The sequence below is a fragment of the Anabrus simplex genome, chromosome 3 (genome assembly GCF_040414725.1).
Source record: "Anabrus simplex isolate iqAnaSimp1 chromosome 3, ASM4041472v1, whole genome shotgun sequence".
Classification (NCBI taxonomy): Eukaryota; Metazoa; Arthropoda; class Insecta; order Orthoptera; family Tettigoniidae; genus Anabrus; species Anabrus simplex.
The window spans coordinates 263,702,699-263,729,494 of NC_090267.1; the positions used below are offsets into that span (position 1 = coordinate 263,702,699).

The window sequence follows — 26,796 nt, forward strand, 5'->3', positions numbered from 1 at the left end:
ACGCCGAGGTGCCGGATTTTAGTCCTGCAGGAGTTCTTTTATATGCCAATAATCTATCTACCAACACACCTTGAGCACCTTCAAATACCACTAGACTGAGCTAGGATCGAACCTGCCAAGTTGGGGTCAGAAGGCCAGCACCTCAATCATCTGAGCCACTCAGCCCGGCAAACCCCTTTTTTCTTTCTTGTAAGGTATTTTCCTTAATTAATTAATTAATTAATCTAAGGTGAAAATTAGTGAGTTTGACATAGTTATTGTTTCCTGGTTTATTCTGTTTATTCCTCAGGTTACTGATTGACTTTTTTTGATTGCTTCTCTTTTAACAGAATCGTGTAAACGATTACCACTAATATTTTACACAATTACATTAAAAATAAATAATAAAAAAACAAAAGATGATTTATTCATTCAAGCACTATCTTTTCAAATAAGGAAATGAATATGCTAGAAAAAGGTTTCAAGTTCAACTGCCATGAATGTCATACCGAAAACAACATAAAATAGCTGATCATGGATGTAGAAAAGGCTTGTAAAAATATACCCATACTACAAAGAGAAATAATTAAAAATGTAGCCACCAAAGAGGCCCTAAAAATAATCAGACATGACAATTTTGCTAAACAACCATACAGTGAAACTCAATATCTGGCATTAAAAAACAGTTAACCTACACTTAACAAAAGCAGATAAGTCATAATGGAAAAAGATGAGTACATAGCAAAAACAACGGAATTCAAGAGTTAGAACGCAAGCTAACAAATCAATTTCAAAATGAGATAAAATAAGTGGTCAAGAAAATAGACCTTATTATCACAAAACAAGAAAAAGAAAGACTTACCATAAAAAATCCTAAAGTTCCCACACCAAGTGCCCTCCTTAAAATACACAAAAGCTCATATCCCATTGGACTAATAGTTCATTTCAAAAATGCACTTGGTTATAAGGTAAGCAAACTACTGAACCAAATAGTCCCGACTTGGCGCCCAGTGAATGGGCTATCACTTGTTCCCTAAGTTGAAAGAACATTTGGCGATTCAGCACGAACAAGGAGGTGAAAGATTGAGGTTCACAACTTCCTGAACAGCATGGCGGCGAGCTGGTATGACATGGGCATACAAAAACTGTCACAGCATCTACAAAAATGCATCAACCGAAATGGTGATTCTGTAGAAAAATAGCTAAATGTTCAAGCTGTAACATGATGTAAACCATTGTAGAAATAAACACGTATATGTATTTATAAAAAATAGGAGACCTTATTTTTGGGATTACCTTTGTACATAGGAAAGTATCGATCCCAATGAGCACAACAGATTTTAACAACAAAATTCAAACAATAAAGAAAATTGCAAAAGCAACCACTCGCCTGGCACAGTAGATAGATTAAGGAAACAAAGAAAAACACAAGAAATATCACATCCAAGAAAAAATACTTTTATCCAATTCAGGAGTTGATGAGCTCAAATATCAAGAACTAAACTCTAAGGCCATATGTGTAGACCAAAGAAAATGCAATTTCCATACCAGGTGGGTGGGTGGGTGATGATGTCCCACTGAAACTGTTGCAGGAGAGCAATGGTTTGCCGGGCAACGTGTGGGCGAGTGTTGTCATGGAGAATGTTTATGCCCTTGCTCAACATTCCTCTTCTCTGGTTCTGAATTGCCCATCTGAGTTTTTTCAAAGTCTCACAGTACCTGTCAGCATTAATTGCGGTCCCAGCAGGCATAAAGTCGACCAACAATACCCCTTTTCGATCCCGAAACATAGTTGTCATGATTTTACCGGCAGACTGTGTTTGCTTGAATTTCTACGGCTTTGGCGAAGAGGGATGCCGCCACTGGCGTGATTGTTGCCGGGTCTCAGGTGTAAAGTGGAACGTGTAGGTTTCATCACCCGTGACAATTGAGTCCAAAAAGTTGTCCTGTTTGGCTGCAAATGTTAATTGCTTGCAGTAATGGGTACTAGAATATTTTGTGACGCAGCGAGAGTTGGCATTTCTTAATTACAAGTTGGCAGTTAATTAAAAATCACGTAATTCGAAGTCCGATTTCTGCGTTCCAAAGACTTTGAATTAACGAGGTTTTACTGTATCGCAAAACTAACATCCGAATGCGCCACTGTGTCTGTTTCAAGTGTTTACATTACATGAAAAGAATTATCCGCCAACGGTCGTGTTACTAAAGTAAAAAAAAGACTGCGTGTGAGAAGTGTTTTAGACGTGGAGTGTGATGAATTTGTAAGTAATTTAGGAGAGGTTTCTAGTGATGCAAGAGACAATGAATCTTCTGATCTACAGGGAATCGAGCCAAGAGCAAGTTCAGATTAATGAAATATCTGTCATATGGCAAATATATTTCATAGCAGTGATAATGTATTTTTATCATCTAAGGCAAAGGAAATTTACATGTTAATATTTGTGTAAAAACCATGTGGACCTCGCAGAGTGATATTAAATGTTTGTTTCTAACATTGCTCTTTCGGTGGAAGGAATTTTAGTTCATGTAATTTTTTTAAAAATGAGCTTTCCGAAAATTAGGGTGTGGGGAATTTTTGGCGGCGGGGATTATTTGCGTAAATACGGTAATTTGTCACACTTGTTCATAATATCACCCAATCACTACCACTGACAAGTTAAAGTAACACAAACAATATTGTACACGCACGTCTGATTTGACAGAATCTGAGGATATTCTTGTAGAATGAAACATGTTATTCTGCAATTAATACATTATTTTACAGGTATGTGATAATGCTGTATGTGTTATATTTTGTGGTCTGACAGACTGAAGAAACTTGAAAGTTATACTAATCAAGTCAACACTGCAAAAGACTGTCTTCCTATAAAACAAATTTTTTGGAAAGTCATAAAGCCAAAATTTGATTTAAAACCACTTAAAATCAAAATCATGAACAATGATAAACACAGTTCATTCAATAACAAATCTTTAGAATTATAGCCCATCCACAAATTAACCATAAAAACAAAACCCACAAAAACATCAACTAAAATATCTTAGAGTAGTTATGGATTTTTTTTAAAAAAATCACATTTTTATAAACAAACAAATTACCAAGCAAATGTTACACATTCACTTAAAATCGATGTCACCCCATCACTCAACAGACATCCTACACAGATTATTTATGTGAATACATTAAAAAAGAAGCAATCAAAAGCAAACATCATTGACAACTAAGTAACCTCAGAAAGAAACACTCCCAGAATACAACATATAGAGCAAACCAACTGAATCCCCCTCAAGAGTAATGAACAGATCTAACAAACCCTTTTTGAATAAGAAAACAAATCTGCTAGAAAAAGTTTGCAAGTTCAACTGCCATTAATGTCACACAGAAAACAAATAATCAATGACACAGAAATTGCCCGTGAAAACTTAACCCTTACATGAAGAGAAATAACTAAACCAATTACGGAACCAATAAAGCCCTAAAAATAACTAGATACAAAGATTACCTAAAACAACCAAACTTCAAAATGAAAATCTCTGTATTCAAAATCATTGAGAACAAAATAAAAAATGAGAAAGTAATTGTTACAAAAACAAATAAAGGGAACACAATGGTAAATATGAGTACAAAGAAAACAAAATAATTTATGAACAGCAACAGAATACACGAGATCCGGCGTGACTCAACAAGTACATTTCAGAATGAGACAAAAACAAGCAATATTTATAAAAAAGACCTTATTCTCACTAAGTAAGAAAAAAAAAAGACTTATCATAAAAAATCTCAAGGTCCACACACCCAAAATATACAAGACTCATGGCCAATCAGAGCATTAAAATTTTTTAAAGATGTCAGGTTGCAATAAAGTCGACCTATTCAACCAAATGTAAATAGAAAAATTCTTAATCAAAGATGATAGTTCTAGCACCAAGATTCATATCCTTTGACATGACCAATATGTACACTAATGTGCCAATAGAAAAACTGATTAAAATTATACAAAACCATCTTAAAGAAAACAATTCACTACAAGAAACAAACTAAATAATTTCCTTCTAAGAACAATCTTAAACCAGAACAGTTCTGTATTCAACAACAAAATCTATTGGCAAAGGGAAAGGTCAACACCATGGGCTCACCATTATCAGGAATAATAGTCAACATATTCTTAAATAACAATGAAAATATTTTCTGAATGAGCCAGCTAACTAAGAGGATCTTACACACGGGAGCAGATACATAGATTACATAGTATGTTTCCATGACATTGTTGTCACAAATGTGTAGCACGTACTATAAGGGGCAGTCAAATGAAAACCAAACACCCGCTACAATGCAACCATGGAATGGTTTTGTTAAATCTGAAAATCAGAAGGTGAAATATCTGGGCTGTACAGAGGATGCTGAAGTGTTTTCCAACCAAATCGTTTAAGTGTAGCCTTCACCAGACCGGAAGTATGGAGGCGAGCATTATCATGCAACAGGATAACTCTGTCTGACACCATTCCAGGGCATTCTGACTTTATGGTGCGTTGCTGTTTCTGCAAAGTGTCTTCATAGCGCTGCGCACTGATTGTCGTTTCACGCTCGAGGAAGTCAACAAGCAGAGGACTCCTGCAGTCAAAGAAGAAGGTCATCATGACTTTACCGGAACTTGTGTGAACAGCTTTGAATTTCTTTGGCAGGGGGAGGATTGCAATGTTTCCATTGTTGACTTTGCTGTTTGATCTTGGGCTCGAAATGGTGGCACCACGTTTTGTCCCCTGTGGCGTTACAAAACGCATACTCTTCCTCGTGGTACTGCTGTATATGATTCAGTGATCTTTAATAATGGCAGAAGCCATGGCTAATGCTGACCTGAACACGAATTTCTTCCTCACTGATTCATCAGTTTTCCCGGATAAGGCCATCAAACTGCCCTATCACATCAGGAGTAAAGGCTTGATGGGCTTGTCCTGGGTATGCATCGTCTTGGAGTAATGTGTGCCCCTCTCAGAATCTCCTATGCCATCCATGCACACTCGTCATGGACATGCAGTGTTCACCATATACAGCAGATATGCAACAATGAGTTTTGCTACTCCAGCACCCTCAGCCACCAGAGAAAACGAACCACACTTCTCTGCTCTTCTTTGCTTGCCTCCATTTCTATAGCTGGATGAACAACAACAACAACAAAAAAAAAATCTCAACTGCATGCACCTGTGAGTTGTCACTATATCACAGCGATGGCTGTATAGATACGCAACAACAGTCTTGCCACCTTTTGCACGGAATGTGTGTTATGGCGGGTCTTCTGTTTTCATTTCACTGCCCCTTATAGATACAAATTCCTTATACAGGTCAACAAAATTCACCATGGAACCAGACTATTAAGAAGATCAATTTTTTAGATATTACATTCAGTAGAAAAAAAGACATCCTGTTGTGCTGTTGTGCCTCGAACTTACCTTATGTACCACACTATATGTATCACACTACCTTTTGCCAGCCTTGTTCTCCACAGACTGATTGCCATTTTGAACGATCAGCTGACTAACCCGTCCCCCGTGACGTCGCTCTAATGTCTCACACCTTCTAGAATGAACTATCAATCATATAAATACGCCTCACTTCGCCCAGCTGGGCAGGTTGAACGAGAGGCTGTTCCCCGCTGGATGTGTGAGCGCACCACACTGGACAGAGCTGGTTCTCTAGTCCCTTCGACTGCTGCTGTTTTGGTTTCAGGTGAGACATAGAGAACAAGTCATGTAAAATATTGTCGCATTCATCTTGCTACATAATGACAGAGTTGAGAGAGTCACGTGATTACATGGCACTGAAATTCATTCGTGTTTTTGGCTACTGATTCTTGATGCAACCTGGGACTTATATGCTTTACCGTATTTTGAACTACTTCACTCTTCAAGCAAATTCAATCTTTATGTGTCTGCCGTTACTCCTATTGGACCTATTAGCCAAATAGCGCCAGCAGACACAAAGACGCTGCGCGGACCAACCCTCCCGTCTCACACACTCTCAGTGGTGGTGTCGACCGGTCCAGCTCCACCGGGGTGAAGCTCTTTTCAGGAGACACGGCGGCTGCCGTGGCCGCACGAACCGCGACGCTCCCACCCTCCGAACGCAATGTCGCGTTCAGTTTTAGCAACCGACCCTCAGCCAGGCGTGGTCCGGGAACGGAATCCATGGACCGCAATGTGCGTTCGAAATGTCGATGTTCATGTATCCTGCAGTTCACATGTCGACGCGCAATTTGCTGTGTTCTTCATCAACCCACGAGCCGAGTGATCCACCGTTCAGGGTTGTTTTTTTCATTTTTCGATCGTTCTCTCCACGGTGAGTGGAGGAGAAGCAATCATTTTCATGGGTTTCTCGTCACAGAGCTAAGAAGTGTTTCGAGCATGGACGTGGCGTTCATTTAAAACCTTCCCGCCGGGCCGAAGCCGCGACGGGTACCCTCCACTGAGCGAGGAGGTAGGTACCCAATGCCGAATGTCTGCGTCGTGGGAGACGCGGAAAGCGACACTCCCCCTGTCGGCGACGGCCGGGGCCACCACTTACACAGTACGAACAGGACTCGCCTGAGCTCGCAACAGCGGGCTCGGCAGGAGTCTTGCTCCTCGAGGGAGCCTCGCCGGAGGAGAGGACCGCGCGGGGCCGCCCGACTGCTCCTCCTCCTCGAAATGTTTTTTTGTTAAAAACAATTTCGGTAATGATCCTTCCGCAGGTTCACCTACGGAAACCTTGTTACGACTTTTACTTCCTCTAAATAATCAAGTTTGGTCATCTTTCCAGACACATCGGAAACTGCGCGAAGCAGATCCCGCGCACCGGTCCGAAGACCTCACTAAAGCATTCAATCGGTAGTGGCGACGGGCGGTGATTACAAAGGGCAGGGACGTAATCAACGCGAGCTTATGACTCGCGCTTACTGGGAATTCCTCGTGAATGGGGAACAATTGCAAGCCCCAATCGTATTAATCTTTATACCTTGTGACATATGCAGAGCAGAGGTACCACAGCGGGACAATATTGTCTCTGTACCCAACTGTGAAGAGATTGTTCTGAAATGGTATGGCTGCTCACACTTAGTCGTTGTCCAGCATTAAATTCGCGAATGATCCAATGCAGTGCGACCCACTTTTCTGCCCTTAAAATTCAAGTAAGTCAAGAGCGACCTGTCATCAAACTGTTGTACATCAAGACAGTTGACATTCGTGGTGGTGGTGGTTTTGCCCGAATACACATATTCACAGTACACTATTTGACGAGTGAGACGTGGAAAGCTCAGTATATGCACAACTTCGAAGATGGAATACCCTATACGGCTGGCACCAACAATTTCGCTGCAAACACACTGAGATCTTCTGTCTTACCCATCCTATGTTCAACTGTTACGCACACGGTCAGTACGAGGCAAGAAGACACTGCAGTCACATGCTGTGCCATACTATTACAAAAGCCTGGCCAACGACAGCACCAAAATGACAGATATTCCAATTCAGTTGCCCATCAGTGTAAATTGAAAAGTACACAAACGAAGTCAAGTCGACCAACTCTTATCCCATATAAAACTTGGCACAATTGCATATATTTTTTTTACAAGTTGCTTTATGTATAAAGGCCTTTATGGACGGATAGCCTTACTTTATTAACACCAGGATATCCTTAATTTATTGGAACAAAAGAAGATCGTTCCTTCAGTGATATGGCGTTGACAGGCACATCAACAATTAATACATTTTTTTGCATCAGTACTGTGAAATTTTGTGTGCGACTCATTGGCTGAATGGTCAGCGTACTAGTCTTTGGTTCAGAAGGTCCCGATGTTCGATTCCCGGCCAAGTCGGGGATTTTAATCGCTTCTGATTAATTATTCTGGCTCGGGGACTGGGTGTATGTGACCGTCCCAACACTCACCTCTTCATATGCAGGCAACATAGCATACTACCAACCACCACAGAAACACACAATAGTGATTACATCCCTCCATATAGGGTTGGCGTCAGGAAGGGCATCCGGCTGTAGAACAGGGCCAAATCCACATGTGCGATGCAGTTCGCACCCGCGACCCCATAGGTGTGGGAAAAAGCGGTAGGAAAAGAAGAAGACTGTGATATTTTCTTGTAATGCATATTTTACTATGATCTAAGATAGGAGTGCTAATAGGCAATGGCATTTTTACGTCATGTTTTGTGCGACAAAAGTGCAATTTCGAAATAATTTTAAGTGTCATTAATCTAGTGATCTACTAGTTTTTATTCAAATCCACTTGACCATTTATCAAATGTCTAATGTGTGGACTTTTAATGTGTACAGTAGTCTATTTTTGAGTGTTTGTATTTGTAGTCTTAACTCAGAAGATTTACCCCCCCCCCCCCCTCCCAGTTTATGACGTCACTATGTCCTAATTCTAATTTTATATTCAATAGCTAAGGATAACCGCAATGTACGGTCAAAACTTGTACTGTTTGAGAGTAAACTGCATTGATTAGGTGGATAATAAACTAAAGTGTTTGTAAAAAGCAAGTTGCCTTACGTCGCACCGATTCAGGTAAGTCTTATGACGATGATGGGACAGGAAAGGGCTAGGAGTGGGAAGAAAGCGGCTGACCTTACTCACGGTACAGTCCCAGCATTTGCCTGGTGTGAAAATGGGAAACCATAGAAAACCACCTTCAGAGCTGCCGACAGTGATGTTCAAACCCACTATCTCCCGAATACTGGATACTGGCCGCACCTAAGTGACTGCAGCTAATGAGCTTGGTAACTGCATCTCAGCCAACATTATCTCCCCATAAGGGGCTCACTATCAGCCAAATAGCTAATGAGACAGGACAATTTTATTGAACTTCCTTGTTCCACCCATATCAAGGTTCATCAAGTCATATTATTGAATGCAGGTTATTGAATGCAGCAGTTTTGAGAGATACTGTTATACAAAACATGGCCTCCATCTAAACAATTCAGGTAAACGAAAGATAGCAAATATTGTTCTAGATTTTATTAATCTTAAGATATGTACTGTAAAACAGGCAACTCCCTTGAGTTATAATACTGACCAGGAAAACTAGTAGAAAGAGCCAGCTGTACTTCAAGCTGGCTCAGTCAACTAGAAAAAGAAACTCAGGATAGTAAGGAATTTCAAGTTACCCAATTGCAACAGTCAAGTTTTAGGGAGGAAGGGAGTCTGAGATTGCTCTTGGTAAACTGTCAAAGTGTAGTAAATAAACAATTAAAATTCGGTACATTGATGGAATCTTATGAGACTGATGTGGTGATAGGAGTGGAATCGTGGTTGAAAGAAGGGGTGGGTAATAGAGAAGTATTTCCAGAAGGGTACACAGTCTATCGTAGAGACCGAGGAGATAAAAAGGGAGGGGGGGTATTTATTCTGGTGAAGGAAACTTACTGTTCACATGAATGGTTTACCGATGAAAGGGATGAAATATTAGGGATAAAATTAGTTTGTGATAATATGAAGGAGGTGGGAATTATAGGAACATACAGGCCTGGAAGAGAGGAAAGAGACATAGAAATCTTTGAAAAAATAATAGATTATACTCATAAAAACAATAATAATGATATGGTAATAATTGGGGGAGATCTAAATTTGCCTGAAGTTGAATGGAAAGGAGCTGCAAGTGAAGCCCATGAACAGAAACTGGCAAATAAGTTAATTTGGGAGGGAGGATTTACACAAGTAGTACAAGAACCGACTCGTCTCAATAACTTACTAGATGTATTCTTGGTTAAACCATGGGAAATTGTTGATAAAACTGAGGTAATTGAAGGAATAGGAGACCATAAGGCTGTAATAATGGATGTAGGACTCGTACCAAAAAGGCTTAATAAGAGGGTTACACAAGACAAGAAATTGTACAGAAAAACTAAAGTTGATGAATTTGGGACTTACCTTAAATCACAATTCAGTTGTTGGATAAGTGAAGGGAGTAACGTGGATACACTTTGGGCTAAATTTAAAGGAATTATTTGGGAAGGAGAGAAGAGATTTGTACCTGTTAAGAAGGGTAAAATGACCTCAGACCCTGTTTATTATACAAGGGAAATAAGAAAATTAAAAAGAAAATGTAGAATAGTAAACAGGAAAATCAAAGAGGGTAGGGAGAGTAGAGAAACTAGAAAACAGCTAATGAGGGAACTGAATAGAGTGAAAAAGGAAGCAAAAGAGAATTATATGAATGGCATACTTCAAGAGGGTAATGACCACAAAGGGAAATGGAAAAAGCTGTATTCATATATCAGGAATCAAAAAGGAAAAGGAGTCCAAATTCCTACAATGGTGGGAGAAGGGGGTGAACACTATTTAACAGATACTGAGAAAGCAAACCTATTTAGTAGGGAATTTAGAGATTCAGTAGATGATTGTCAAGAGTTGGAAACCGAAACAGAAGTTAGAGAGGGAGAGAGACAGAGGGAAACAAGAAGCTTCTCATTCACAAACGAAGATATTTTCAGAGAAATCCAACTGCTTCAGCAAGGAAAAGCTGCAGGAAGTGATCAAATTACTGGGGAGGTATTAAAGACAATGGGGTGGTACATAGTGCCTTATTTAAAATTTCTCTTTGACTATGTCATAAATAATAGTGTAATACCAAAGGAATGGAAGGAATCTATAATAATACCAATTTATAAAGGAAAGGGTGATAAAAGGAAACCAGAGAACTACAGACCAATCAGCCTGACCAGTATAGTTTGTAAAATTCTGGAGAGTTTAATATCGAAGTACATCAGAGGGATATGTGATGATAAAAATTGGTTCATGAGGAGCCAGTATGGATTTAGAAAGAAATTTTCTTGTGAGGCACAACTGGTGGGATTTCAGCAGGACATATCAGATCAGTTGGATTCAGGAGGTCAGTTAGATTGCATAGCCATAGATCTTTCCAAAGCCTTTGATAGAGTGGAACATGGAATATTATTAAAGAAATTGGAGGGAATAGGATTGGACGTAAGGGTTACACGTTGGATAAAAGCATTTCTAAATTCAAGGGTTCAGAAAGTCAAAGTAGGAAATAATGTATCTCAGGAAGAGAAAGTTTGGAAGGGAATTGCACAGGGTAGTATAATCGGTCCGTTACTTTTCTTAATATACGCAAATGATTTAGGGAACAATATAACATCAAAAATAAGATTGTATGCAGATGACATAATTGTTTATAGAGAAATAAACAACATTGAGGATTGTTCAGAATTACAAAGGGACCTTGAAAGTATCCAACAATGGGTTGAAGAAAATAATATGAAGGTTAATGGAGGCAAATCAACTGTTACAACTTTTACAAACAGGAGTTTTAAAACTGAATTTGATTATACTTTGGATGAGGTAGTTATCCCAAAAGATGGCAAGTGCAAATACTTAGGTGTGAGATTTGAAAGTAATTTGCACTGGAAGGGTCATATTGATGACATTGTTGGGAAAGCATACAGATCATTACATGTCATAATGAGGCTACTTAAAGGATGCAACAAAGAATTAAAAGAAAAAAGTTACTTGAGTATGGTTCGTCCATTATTGGAATATGCAAACAGTGTTTGGGATCCTCACCAAGAATACCTAATAAAAGAAATAGATAGTGTGCAGAGGAAAGCAGCAAGATTTGTAACAGGGGATTTCAGGAGAAAGAGTAGTGTATCAGAAATGTTAAAGGAACTTGGGTGGGAAACTTTAAGTAAGAGAAGGGAGAAAACTAGACTTACAGGATTATATAGAGCCTATACAGGAGAAGAAGCATGGGGAGATATCCGTGAGAGGCTTCAGTTGGAAAATAATTATATCGGCAGGACTGACCACAAATATAAAATTAGAAGGAATTTTAGCAGAAGCGATTGGGGTAAATTTTCATTCATTGGGAAGGGTGTGAAGGAGTGGAACAGTTTACCAGGGGTAGTGTTTGATCCTTTTCCAAAATCTGTACAGATATTCAAGAAGAGAATAAACAGCAACAGAGAAAATAAATGAAGTGTTAGAGGGCATTCGACCGGTGCAGGTTATTGTAAATTAAAAAAATGTGTGTGAATAAATTAATTCCATCCCCTGGTCTAAGGAGTTTGGACAGCCAAAGTAGGGGACTGCCTGTAGGGGTGAAGTACAGTGGGGACTTCGAGGGCCCTGGGACCGCTACGGTAGCTGTGAAGGCCCTTCAGGAACTCTGAAAAGTGGTGGCAAAAGGGGCTCTGGTTAAGACGCAGCAGGTTGTTATGCTACTTAGGATCCAGAACGGGTTAAAAAAAAAAAAGTAAATAAATAAATGCAATGTAAATATTAATGTTATACCAGTTTTATAGTATCATTTGAAGCAATTCCACATACTGTATATCAGCTGACTATATCTGTAAGTAGTACAGGAGATATTATAATTAGAATTTTGTAAACAATATAAATTTATTAAGGATGAGCTGTGTGTTTAATAGAAAACATTGTTAGCGTAAATTGTATAATATTGTATTATAGGAAAAATTTTCTTCTCTTGTTAATTTAATATTTAGTGCTTGACAATAATGTATTTTAGTGTACCATTTGCCACCGAGGTAGACACCTCATTTGCAAATAAAGAGATTTTGATTTGATTTGATATTTGACAATTTGTCACTAGCTTGTCCTCACGGCATGGGATTCTCTCAAGTTAGTAGTTGACGAGTACTAGGATGACTTTTCTTCATCACTCCCTTATGTACAAAGGTAAGCTAATACATTGTTCTGCATTAACTTTCTGACTTTAATTTCAATGATATTTGTTTTATCTCTTATTAACTTCTTTTATGGTTTTCAGAGATGGCAAGGTGCTGAAATTTTGTAGTGCAAGAGTTCTTTTATGTGCCAGTAAATCTACTCTCATGAGGCTGGAGTATTCGAGCCTTCAAATACCACTCGACTGAGCCTAAGAGGAGCACTCTACTCTGAGCTATAAACTTGGTTTTCCATCTTGAATTATACAGCATAGTGGGAACTATTACCAGTGATAGGTTAACTGAAACAGCAAGTTCCACTCACCTGTTTCTCTTTGAAAGATCTCTTCACCTTCCTCTGGACCTTGTGTTTCACCATCATGTAGTTCTTGGTTTTCCTCTTCTCTCTGTTTGTTTTACTTGAAAAAGGGTTTTGTCTCCGGTCCTGATAGCCATACTTTTCGCGGTCTTCTTGCCCTTTCTGAAAATCATACCAATTGTTATTAAAGTATTTATTGTAATTTATAACAAACAAACATACATTAGCAGCAGCAACATTTTTTTTGCTGTCTAAAATAATATTTTACAAACAAATATTGAACTTTCAATAATGTTTTTGTATCCAATATTTGCCAGGAAAATCTGTTTATTTCTGTAGCCATTTGAAAGAACAAATAAATAGTAATCTTAACATGATATACAGGGACCTAACTCTCTTGAGTAAATTGGGTCAATCCTAGGAAATTCTGGGCCTCATTTAGAATGTCTTGCCAGTTTCAGTGTACACCATACACACATTTTTGTCATTTCCACTTAAACTATTAAGAACTATTATCACCTAATTTATCTTATGAGGGCTGTTTACAAGAGAAAATTAAAAATAATGATTCTTATTTACAGATGACACATATAAGGGAATGTTGCCTTCAAAAAAGTTATTACTTCTGAGTCACCTTCTGATCTTACTCCTCTGTCACTAGAATATACTTCATCACTCATACCCATGTTTACTTAGCATGAAAGATTTTGTTACTTTCATACAAGCAATTCACTATTCTTTCTTCAGAAACAGCGTATCACTTTTGCTTGGCTGTTAACTAACAAAAGATGCCCAGCATCATATGCATTGTTTCAAAGCTAAATAAGAAACAAAACAAATGACTATATACTAATGAAAGAAATACAGAATGAAAGCCAGACAATAAAGGAATCTTACTCTTCTACCACCTGTGACGTGTTGCTCAAAACTGTGATAGTAGCTTAAAGGTCGAGAAATACCTGTGGTCACCACATTTGGGCGCATGGGGTAGGCACAGGCAAGACCTGACATTTGCACGCAAGGAGTTACTTCATTTTTGAGCATAGTTTTAAGCAGTATTGGAGATTCACCGCGTCATGAGCTGGACACGAACTGTAAACTCTTGGCTGCTTCTTTGTCAGATTTAGGAATTAAGCTGAGGGGGTCATGTACACAAACATACCACAGAAGTATACAAATATCAATCTACTGATCCATTCATCCACACTCCTATATTTTCTCAGCTCATGCTCTGTAATCAGTATAAATCAATTCTTTCAATGATAACAGTCCCTACCTCAAAATAAAAAAATCAGCCCAAAAAGAGAACCAAAAGCCCATATATAATTGAAAAGAGTGTAACAACATCTGTGCCCACCACCATATTTTGTGAAATACCAAGAAAAAAAACATTATTAATCATGAAGGTTGTGCAATTTTGTGATTTTTCTCTTTTTTCATGTATGACTTGGCCATTTTAACAAATATAATGTATTATGTGCCTCAACAGTAAATTATAATGGGGTTTATATGTATATGCATGCAGAAACCTAAATTGTGGGATATGTCAATGCTTCAAAAACCCGACCCTCAAAGGGTTAAGGCAATGCTGAAAGATGTCTCTATTGATTTGTTTTACATTTTTGAATTAGTTTTTGTACAGTAACATCTCTCATTTGGTATATTACTCTTCATGTTGTGTGTGTGTTGAGTCATCAGTCCATAGACTTCTTTCATGCAGCTCTCCATGCCACCCTACCCTGTGCTAACCTTTTCATTTCTACATAACTATTGTATCCTACATCTACTCTAATCTGCTTGTCATATTCATAACTTGGTCTACCCCTACCGTTCTTACCACCTACACTTCCTTCAAAACCCAACTGAACAAGTCTTGGGTGTCTTAACATGTGTCCTATCATTCTATCTCTTCTTCTCGTCAAATTTAGCCAAATCGATCTCCTCTCACCAATTCGATTCAGTATCTCTTCATTCGTGATTCGATCTATCCATCTCACTTTCAGCATTCTTCTGTAACACCACATTTCAAAAGCTTCTATTCTCTTTCTTTCTGAGCTAGTTATCGTCCATGTTTCACTTCCATACAATGCCACGCTAAACACGAAAGTCTTCAAAAACATCTTTCAAATTCCGATATCAATGTCTGAAGTGAGCAAATTTCTTTTCTTAACAAAGCTCTTCCTTGCTTGTGCTAGTCTGCATTTTATGTCCTCCTTACCTCTGCCATCGTTAGTTATTTTACTACCCAAGTAACAATATTCATCTACTTCCTTTAAGACTTCATTTCCTGATCTAATATTTCCTACATCACCTGCCTTCATTCGACTGCACTCTATTACTTTTGTTTTGGACTTATTTATTTTCATCTTGTACTCCTTACCCAAGACTTCATCCATACCATTCAGCAACTTCTCGAGATCTTTTGCAGTCTCAGATAAAATAACAATATCATCGGCAAATCTCAAGGTTTTGCTTTCCTCTCCTTGGACTGCGACTCCCTTTCCAAATTTCTCTTTGATTTCCTTTACTGCCTGTTCTATGTAAACACTGAAAAGGAGAGGGGACAAACTGCAGCCTTGCCTCACTCCTTTCTGGATTGCTGCTTCTTTTTCAAAGCCCTCGATTCTTATCACTGCAGACTGATTTTTATACAGATTGTAGATAATTCTTCGTTCTCGGTATCTGATCTCTATCATCTTCAGAATCATAAATAGCTGGGTCCAATCAACATTATCGAATGCCTTTTCTAGATCTACGAATGCCATGTACGTGGGCTTGTCCTTCTTGATTCGATCCTCTAAGATCAGACGTAAAGTCAGGATTGCTTCCAGTGTTCCTACATTTCTTCTAAAGCCAAATTGATCCTCTCCCAACTCAGCTTCCACTTGTTTTTCCATTCTTCTGTAAATAATATGTGTTAAAATTTTGCAGGCATGAGATACTAAACTAATGGTGCGGTAGTTTTCAAACCTGTCAGCACCGGCTTTCTTGGGAATAGGTATAACAACATTCTGCCGAAAATCAGATGGGACTTCTCCTGTCTCATACATCTTGCACACTAAATTAAATAACCTTGCCATGCTGGTTTCTCCTAAGGCAGTCAGTAATTCAGAGGGAATGTCATAATTTCCAGGTGCCTTGTTCCTATTTAGGTCACTCACAGCTCTGTCAAACTCTGACCTCAAAATTGGGTCTCCCATTTCATCAGCATCAACAGACTCTTCATGTTCCAGAACCAAATTATCTACATTTTTACCTTGATACAACTGTTGGATATGCTCCTGCCATCTTTCTGCTTTGTCTTCTTTCCCTAGAAGTGGCTTTCCATCTGAGCTCTTAATATTCATTAACCTAGATTTCCTTTCTCCAAAGGTTTCCTTGATTTTCCTGTATGCAGCATCTACCTTTCCCAGGACCATACAGCCTTTGACATCCTTGCACTTCCCCTTCAGCCATTCTTCCTTAGCTACCTTGCACTTTCTATCCACTTGATTCTGTAATCGCCTGTATTCTTTTCTGACCTCTTCATTTCTAGCATTCTTGTATTTTCGTCGTTCATCAATCAGGTCTAGTATCTGCTGAGTTATCCACTGATTCTTAGTTGATCTTTTCTTCCTTCCTAACATTTCTTCAGCAGCCCTACTGCATTTTTCATGACTTTCCACTCTTCCTGCATAGTGTTTTCTTCAGCCTTTTCATTTAGTCCTTGTGCAACATGTTCCTTGAAACAATCCCTCACACTCTTTTCTTTCAGTTTGTCTAGATCCCATCTTTTTGCATTCTTTCCTTTCTTCAATTTCTTCAACTTCAGATGGCATTTCATGACCAACAAGTTGTGGTCAGAGTCCACGTCTGCTCCTGGGAAAGTTTTACAATCCAACACCTGGTTTCTGAATCTCTGCCTAATCATAATGAAGTCTATTTGATACCTTCCAGTGTCTCCAGGTCTCGTCCATATATACAGCCGTCGTTTGTGGTGTTTGAACCAAGTATTGGCAAGGACTAAATTATGCTCTGTGCAGAATTCAACCAGCCGACTTCCTCTTTCGTTCCTTTGTCCCAATCCAAATTCTCCTACTGTACTACCTTATCTTCCTTGGCCTACCACTGCATTCCAGTCTCCCATCACAATTAGATTCTCGTCACCTTTTACATATTGTATTAAATCTTCTATCTCCTCATATATTCTTTCGATTTCTACATCATCCGCTGAACTAGTAGGCATACAGACCTGCACTATTGTGGTGGGCACTGGTTTGGTGTCTATCTTGACGACAATAATTCTTTCACTATGCTGGTCATAGTAGCTTACCCGCTGCCCTATTTTCTTATTCATTATTAAACCAACTCCTGCATTTCCCCTGTTTGATTTTGTGTTGATAATTCGGTAGTCGCCTGACCAAAAATCTTGTCTTCCTGCCAACGTACTTCACTTATACCAACTACATCTAACTTTAGTCTATCCATCTCCCTTTTCAGATTCTCTAACCTAGCACAACGATTCAAACTTCTAACATTCCACGCTCCGACTCGCATCATCTTCCTGATGATCGCCCCCTCTCATGTAGTCCCCACCCGGAGATCCGAATGGGGGACTAGTTTACCTCCGGAATATTTTACCCAGGAGGAAGCCATCATCAGTACATCATTCATACAGAGAGAGCTGCATGTCCTCGGGAGGTAGTTACGGCTGTAGTTTCCTGTTGCTTTCAGCCGTGTAGCAGTATCAACACAGCTAAGCCATGTTGAATATTATTACAAGGTCGTATCAGTCAATCATCTAGACTGCCGCCCTTGCAACTACCGAAAGGCTGCTACCCCCCTTTCGATGGACCATTCGTTAGTCTGGTCTCTCAACAGATATCCATCCGACATGGTTGCACCTGCAGCTCAGCTATCTGCATCATTGGGACACGCAAGCCTCCCCACCGCGGCAAGGTCACATGGTTCGCAGAGGAAGCTTCATGTTGTAATTTATTATTTCTCTAATGTATTAAATAAAGGCAATGGCTTTTAATTAGGCTCAATTTCCTTCTATTCTCTTTTATGATTTTGTTTATTTATACTAATGTTTGTTAACTGAATTTCTATTCTTAAAAGTAATACATTTATTTTACTAAGAATCTGATTTCTTGATCATGATCTCAGTTACATGGGCTACGAACCTAGGACTGGGTCCAGTTCACTTCCACATTCTTTCATCTCTTGTTTGATTTCCCATGTCCTTTGAAAATAATTTATGTGCAGTATTATTAATTTTTATGTGTGCCAAGAGTACAGTAAACATTATTAAATGTCAAACAATTCAAAAGTAATTCTTATATCTGCTGAAAGTACTAAAAACTATATCAAGCAAACCTACAGTAAACACTCCCATGCAGAGATCAAAGATGTATAGCTTCCCCTCTTCCCCCCGACCACACACACACACACACACACACCCTCACTTCTCAACTTCATGACCTACTTTTGAAATATTTTTGACTACTATAGGCACTTAAGTTCATAAAAACAACTAGTAATATCTCATTTATCAAGCAATCCGAAATGCATACTTATTTTATTATTTTTTTGTTTCCTACTTTTCTCCTTGTTTACTGTACATTTCTCCTCACTGGCTTTATGAACCCTTTGAATAAAGAGCCAGTACTAACTTTGAATTCTCCCTCCTCATAAAGTCAATTTTACTACGATTCCTGTTTCAAAATGCCTGCTATACCATCGAGGTATCAACTTATAAGGCTCAAGGGAAATGGTGCAAGATAATATTGTGCAACTTAAACCAAAATATGGGTTGTACTGTATTTTAGTAAACTTGCAGATTTAACAATGACATTCCATATGGCAATGCAAATTATTTTATAACCAAGAGGTGTAAACAAATAAAATGGAAACTCACCTTTACAGATTCAAGGCGGGCTTGTTTGTCATGTCGCCGCTTCTTGTAGATGTTCTCGATATCGCCAAGGGAGACTAGCTCGCCCCTAAGAGCAAGAGACAGAATTACTGAATCATTAGTTTGTTTTCTTGTAATTATGAAACTTTTTAGTCAGGCAAAATTTCTTATAAATAAATCACTAAAACTCCACCTGTTCAATAATAGGGCTGTGAATAAAGTAGTGGCAATATTGACAGAATGCAATATTTCATGAACTAACAAGTACAATCGCATTACATTCCTTCCTCCGTAAAGTCTATTACCTTTTGCAAAATGTCAGAAAGCTGTTGGGGACCGTTAGCAAGGCCTTCTCTGTTGATGACAGCAACATAGCGTCCTACTACGCGCAGTACAGATGCCACATCAGGAAATTGGCAGCCTCCGAGGGGTTCCTTCAACTTTCGAAGCAGGTCGAAGTCACAAGGACTCATGTCTGGTGAGTACGGAGGGTGTTCCGAGACCTCTAAATGCCAATGTTAGAAAAAGAGCTCGACATTGTTTGTGACATGAGAACGTGCATTGTCATGCAATATGACTGGGCGATAGTCTCACAATAAACGTGGATGTTTGTGCCGCATAGCTGGACGCAGATGTCGCTCCAGAAATTGGCAATAATAGTCACTGTCGACAGTTTAACCCTCAGGCACAGCATGCGTAAGAATAACACCCTCGTCGTCATATGTCACAATCGGCAAAAGCTTCACCCGACCGGGTTCCTGTCGAAATTTCTGTGGACGTGGCAAACCTGGGCGATGCCATTCATTCAATTGATGCTTTAATTTAGGCTCATAGGCTCGTGCCCGCATCTCATCAATGGTAACAATATGCTGCAGAAATGCTTCCCTTCATTGCGGGTATCTGTCCAGGTGGATGACAGCCAGTGCATACCGGTGTCATTTCTGTATGCCGGTGAGTTGATGTGGAACCCAATAGGATTCAATTTTCCTCATGTTAAGACATTTTGTCAGTATGTGCCGCACCGTTTGATGACTGAGACCAACCTCTACGGATAATTCCCAGACAGTCCATCAATAGTCTATGGAAATGAGATTACTTATGATGTTGAAATGATCTTTAGGAATGGACGCTGACCTGTGTGATGCAAATCCACAATCTTATTCTGACCCACAAGAAATGCCTTGACCCATTGTGCAGCCATCCTATACAGTAATGCATTCTCACCACAGGCTTCGCGTAATCCTCGATAACATTCTGATGCTATTTTGCTACGGGCAACCTCGATTTTAATCCACGAATGCTGATCACCTTTTGAAAACATGCTTTAAAGTGGTGAAATCGACACTCTTAACTTCAATGCCACACAGCAACAACACTCCCAAATGGATACCTGTCAAAATGCACACTACATGTTGACAAAAGCACCCCCTGACTATTCCCATATTCTATTTGCTCATGCCCGATCTTCTGCAAGTGTCTGGACTACGGTGACACTCTTTTATTTACAGCCCTCACATATGACATTCACATGTACATGTTTCGACCCTACTTGGGCCTTCTCCAGCTGAATAATTTAAACAAAGTTAATAGCTAAAAACAAACATGTTAAAAACAAACAGAACTAATAATAATTTATCATCAACATATTAGTATTGATCAAAAAGTCTGAATACATTAGGATCCTAAAATGACATAATTTAACTTTTCATAAAATGGGACATCAACATTTTTATATCCAGTTTAAAACACTGATTATGAATCTGCAAATCCCATAAACCTTACAAAATTCTGATTAAAATACTACAAAATACTGGATACATCACAAAAACTGATCATAATTAAAAAGTAGTCCACAGATAATAATAATGTCCTTGTAGATCTAATGTTATTAACCGGGCGAGTTGGCCGTGCGCGTAGAGGCGTGCGGCTGTGAGCTTGCATCCGGGAGATAGGAGGTTCGAATCCCACTATCGGCAGCCCTGAAGATGGTTTTCCGTGGTTTTCCATTTTCACACCAGGCAAATGCTGGGGCTGTACCTTAATTAAGGCCACGGCCGATTCCTTCCAACTCCTAGGCCTTTCCTATCCCATCGTCGCCATAAGACTTATCTGTGTCAGTGCGACGTAAAGCCGCTAGCAAAAAAAAAAAAAAGTTATTAAATTGTCATTCTCAAGTGGGCCTACATAATTTTTAAAATAATTATTGAATATAATCTTTTATGAGAAGCAAAATTTTCTTTTAATTCGCCACTGCCTAAGTTGCACCAAACTAGAAATGTCTTTCTCAGCTTGTCGAACATGAAGGACCTACAGTTATCTCCCAAGATTTTTATATCTTGAAAGGCTACATTCTACATCAGCTGATATGATCGGAGCATACAAATTAGGGAAGAACGTTGATAGTTCAATCTCCTCAATCCCATCCATGGAGTAGCTTTTAACACAAGGTATATCTGAGATTTGACACAAAGATTTGCACCCATTATTTTTGTCAAACCTTTCTTTTCAGTTTATAAACAATAGCTGTAGCAATTTTTACAACAAGTGTTAACACTGGTTTCCACCTGTTTACTGTAATTACTGAAATTAAATCTACCCTTGCCTAAACCCTTATTTTTTTCCAGTGATGTGATAGTTGTTGACCACAATGCAAAGTTCGACTTAATAAAAGCCAAATTGCCCACCATGCCTGAGTAATTTGTATTGAAGCAGATTCTTCACAATAAATTTGCACTATTTGTTTTACTACCTGAAATTTTCCCCATTGTTAACATTAACCATAAGCCTGTCAATGTTGGGATAATTTGCTGGTACTTCTTGGATACTGTGTCTGGCAAATGGTGACATGTGGCATTTTAGAGTAAAGTGCCTTTTGCTCATACCGTACATAGTGCTGAATCAATTAAAGATAAAAGCAGTCATGCTTAATGTCCTCAGGCCACAGAAGAAACATAGCTATGTCAAACAGTTTGGATACTGTTGAGCAATTTGCCTTTTTTAATAACACAGCACTCAATAAAATTATTTCACTGGTCTATCCAATTCCAAAGTCCCAGTCACAACATTGGCTACATAGCACTCCACAACATCTGTGGTATCATTGATACAGGTCCATAGCTTCTTCCCGTGAGTACCATACCTTAATTTATTTCAGGTTTCTTCGTAGCAGAGTGGTAAATAATTCTTTCATAATGTCAACTTGTCTGGTATTTCTTGGGTTGTGTGTTTTTACAAAAATGTACAGAACTCTTTTAAAATAGTAGAATGTTTGCTGACACTAACATGTCATACATTTCTTAACTAAACTGTGTGGACATGGTGGGTCGTGAAGCAACTGAAGGTAGCGAATGTTGAAATTTAGCTTCCTTTGATCCATGCATAAGAGCATGCATGTGCTTTTCGAACCAAATATGCTGTGTCACAGTAAAATGTCGTTCAGTTGATGCATTTATTTCCCACAACTTACAATATAGCATGCTTCCATCAATAGAGGACATAATAACAACAAACTCTCCTACTATTTATCTTAAATGACCTGAAATGTGTGGTTTAATTTTAGGCATAATGAAAGTGGTACTGAAATTCTACCGTATACTCCATGCTATAAACTGTTAAATTGAGGCAATGCTGTTCATCCTAACTTCTACAGCTGTGGGCGTCAGGGTAGTGCTGGTGACTCCAGGTAACTTTCTGGACATTCCAGTCCCCAGATAACTTGTTTCCAGCAAAAGTGAATACAGACCTATAGTTGTATAGCCATCTAACCTTCATCACACACAAAAACACAACAAACTGAAATTATTGGTGGCATTGCAGCATAAGATATTTGATCCTGACACAATGATATCAGTGATCCCTTAAACTTTAAGAATTGTTTCCTGTTGTTAACATTATAGCATAATATAACATTTTTTGGGACTCCAGGAAGTTAAAGCTTTGTAACTTCAAAAACTGTACCATATGTATATATGTATATATTTAGACTTTAAGCATTGCATTTTATTAGAATAGTGGCATTCTTGTTTATTCTTAGTAATGTTTTATTCTGTACAGTCGCTATTTAATAAGCAGGTTCATCAACAGCTGACGATGACCTATTTAACAGGTCGAAACCGGTACTGTGTTTTAATGTAATTTAAACTATTAGACACTTTGTATAATAAAGTATTGATTAGGTGGAAAACTCTTATCCTTCATACTTGTGTGGTCAAACTATCAATACGGACAATGAAGCTGATAGATTATAGCAGATTATAGTAAAATTATATCAGTACAATTTACAAACTTCATCGTATAAATCCTTATTGATACAGTTAAAACTAAGAAACAATGTTACGTTTTGGTCCACCCACTCAATACACATCAATTTACAAGTGATAAACTATTTAATTAAAAACATATTAAATATTAGGGACACATTTCGTCTCTATTTGAGACTTCATTAACCATAAAATCACATGGTAGATTACAAAAACTCATTGTTCAGAAATTGAAACAAATGGAAGAACCCAATGCCTTTTTAAGGATTATTTGAGAAACACAAAAGAAATATAAATATATAAATACATTACTTACACAAAGTGACCTCATTTCTTGCAAAAACTTTTGTTGTGTTCAATGTTAAAATTGAAATATAACTTGAAAATTGACATGCCTGCCATAACATCTCGTACGGAATACAATGTCCATTGTTGCTGTCCGTATTTAAAATGGAAGTTCCTTTATGAACTGTTGAGAAAATACTGGAGAACAAATATACACATATTTAATGAAGTAGTTTAACACTTCTTGCAAACAATCTTTCTGCAGTATTAAATATGAACGACCTTACTTGAAAATGTTGCAAGCATTGTTGGAATCTGGTAGTTTCAGCGTGTTGACTGGGGGATTGAAATTCTGGCCTTGGAAATAAGATTGGTACAAATCCACATCAGAACATTTAAAAACTTTAACTTGTACGGAATACTTCCAAATTGAGCTATTCTGGTAGAAGAAATCTGAGCTTTTGAGATCGCCTATCATATGGCAAAGATCAGCGCTGCATGACCACCATATTCATGCCTTAAAACTTAAGAAATATTCCTTTTTAAAAAGGACAAGGACTGGAAAAAAAGATATATAAAAATTAATGGGTTTAAAGCCCTCGGATATCTAAGAAGAGAGATTCCATCACGAATGTATGAGGTAAAAGCTTACCCTCAAATTGGACGAAACTCCCTATAGCTGGTTTATGACTGAGCCTCCCTCTGACTTGCTTCTTGCCACGCTACTGGGCGTGTTATAGTTGTGTTCTCTTTCGCGTGGCAGAATTTGGCTAGTGGTGGTGGGGGGATGGAACAGTGCTGTCAGTGGGGGAAGGGGAAATAGCTTGGCCTATAGTGGGAGCAGGGGCGGGAAGTTTTAATTAGAGCAGGTGACTTCAAATTATTAATTTTTCGTGATGATAGGAGCGATGGTATCTGTTCGTATAACGGATTTTTATTTTCTTGTTCGTCATTTAAATTTTTGTTTGCGTTAATACTCTGGTCCAAACCTATATAAATATTTTCGTAATTGCTCATCAAGTTCCCTTTGCTCATTTAAAAAAAAAAGATCAAGTCTTTATTTATGTCAGTATATTGGTGACCAGTATCTCCCATATGGACACTCATTGCAGAATACTTCTTGTGTCTGTTGGCATTGATGTGTTCAAGATATCCAGTTTGAAAACTCCTACCTGTTTGCCCTAGATACCTCAAACACGTCAATGCCAACAGACACAAGAAGTATTCTGCAATGAGTGTCCATATGAGAGATACTGGTCACGGATATACTGACATAAATAAAGACTTGATCATTTTTTTTTTAATGAGCAAAGGGAACTTAATGAGCAATTACGAAAATATTTTTATAGGTTTGGACCAGAGTATTAACGCAAACAAAAATTTAAATGACGTACAGGAGAACAAAAGTCCGTTATACGAACAGATACCATCGCTTCTATCATCGCGAAAAATTAATAATTTGAAGTCACCTCCTCTAATTAAAACTTCCCGCCCCCGCTCCCACTATAGGCCAAGCTATTTCCCCTTCCCCCACTGACAGCACTGTTCCATCCCCCCACCGCCACTAGCCAAATTCTGCCACGCGAAAGAAAACACAACTATAACACGCGCAGTAGCGTGGCATAAAGCAAGTCAGAGGGAGGCTCAGTCATAAACCAGCTATAGGGAGTTTCATCCAATTTGAGGGTAAGCTTTTACCTCATACATTCGTGATGGAATCTCTTTTCTTAGATATCCGAGGGCTTTAAACCCATTAATGTTTATATCTCTTTCTTTCCAGACCTTGTCCTTTTTAAAAAGGAATATTTCTAGAAGATTTAAGCCACGAATATGGTGGTCATGCAGCACTGATCTTTGCCATATGATAGGCGATCTCAAAAGCTCACATTTCTTCTACCAGAATAGCTCAATTTGGAAGTATTCCTTACAAGTTAAAGTTTTTAAATGTTCTGATGTGGATTTGTACCAATCCTATTTCCGAGGCCAGAATATCGATCTCCCCAGTCAACACGCTGAAACTACCAGATTCCAACAATGCTTTCAACATTTTCAAGTAAGGTCGTTCATATTTAATACTGCAGAAAGATTGTATGCAAGAAGTGTTGAACTACTTCATTAAATATGTGTATATTTGTTCTCCAGTGTTTTCTCAACAGTTCATTAAGGAACTTCCGTTTTAAATACGGACAGCAACAATGGACATTGTATTCCGTACGAGACGTTATGGCAGGCAAGTCACATTTCAAGTTATATTTCAATTTTAACATTAAAGACAATAAAAGTTTATGCAAGAAGTGAGGTCACTTTGTGTAAATGTTATATATATATATATATATATATATATATATATCCTTTGCGTTTCTCAAATGATCCTTAAAAAGGCATTGGGTTCTTCCATTTGTTTCAATTTCTGAACAATGAGTTTTTGTAATCTACCATGTGATTTTATGGCTGGTGAAGTCTCAAATAGAGATGATGAAACATGTCCCTAATATTTAATATGTTTTTTTAATTGTTTTTCACTTGTAAAATGATGTGTATTGATTGGGTGGACCGAAACCTAACACTGTTTCTTAAAATTATAGTATGTTCAAATGTTTTTTCTTCTTCCATATCATGAAATCAGTGTCTTTATAAACTATGGTAGAAGTCCACTATAGCGAGTTTGGCATATAGCAAGACCTCCAATGTAACAACAGTTCTTTTATGCCCCTAGAAAATTCCTATATTAAACTGTGTAATATCCTTCGGTTACAGCGAGACCCATTTCACAGGTTTATCCGTTATTACGAGTTATTTAGTGTGTGTTACTAATTTTTTCATTCAATATTTATACCCTCCACTGTTTATACTAAATGCAATCAATCATTTTCTGTATCGATTTCTTGCTACATCCACTAGCGTACTCTCTTGTCAACATTCAAGGCCGATTGCAGAAACGGTATTTAGATGATGTTTATGATTAAACAATGTCAAACTATGGCTGCAACATTGCAAAGATGTTATTTATCACTTAGACACTGTTTAAAACCAATGTTCATCCAGCCATGTTTAAACACTGCCAAGGACACTGTGACACTGTTTAACATTCTTTTTTTTTTGCTATTTGCTTTACGTCACACTGACACAGATGTCTTATGGCGATGATGGGACAGGAAAGGCCTAAGAATAGGAGGGAAGCGGCCGTGGCCTTAATTAAGGTACAGCCCCAGCATTTGCCTGGTGTGAAAATGGGAAACCACAGAAAAACATCTTCAGGGCTGCCGACAGTGGGGCTCGAACCTACCATCTCCCGATTACTGGATACTGGTCGCACCTAAGCGACTGCAGCTATCGTGCTCGGTAACATCAAATTTTAGGAGTGAGTAACAAT

The 26,796-nt window shown here is 38.4% G+C and overlaps 1 protein-coding gene and 1 non-coding gene across 4 annotated transcripts in view; both read right to left on the minus strand.

The window, feature by feature from the left end:
* The window catches only part of Mys45A (SDA1 domain containing protein Mys45A), a 274,404-nt gene that overhangs the window by 12,893 nt on the left and 234,715 nt on the right, over positions 1-26,796 (minus strand). For all 3 annotated transcript variants that reach the window (XM_067143006.2, XM_067143005.2, XM_067143007.2), the window contains exons 18-19: positions 18,883-18,967; positions 12,990-13,145 (exon numbers count right to left, since the gene is read on the minus strand). In XM_067143006.2, the coding sequence (XP_066999107.2) occupies positions 12,990-13,145; positions 18,883-18,967 (241 nt within the window). The remainder of the gene's footprint in view (positions 1-12,989; positions 13,146-18,882; positions 18,968-26,796) is intronic.
* Positions 6,124-6,278, minus strand: LOC136867518 (5.8S ribosomal RNA). The gene has a single exon (XR_010859716.2). It is a non-coding gene; the product is annotated as a 5.8S ribosomal RNA (ribosomal RNA).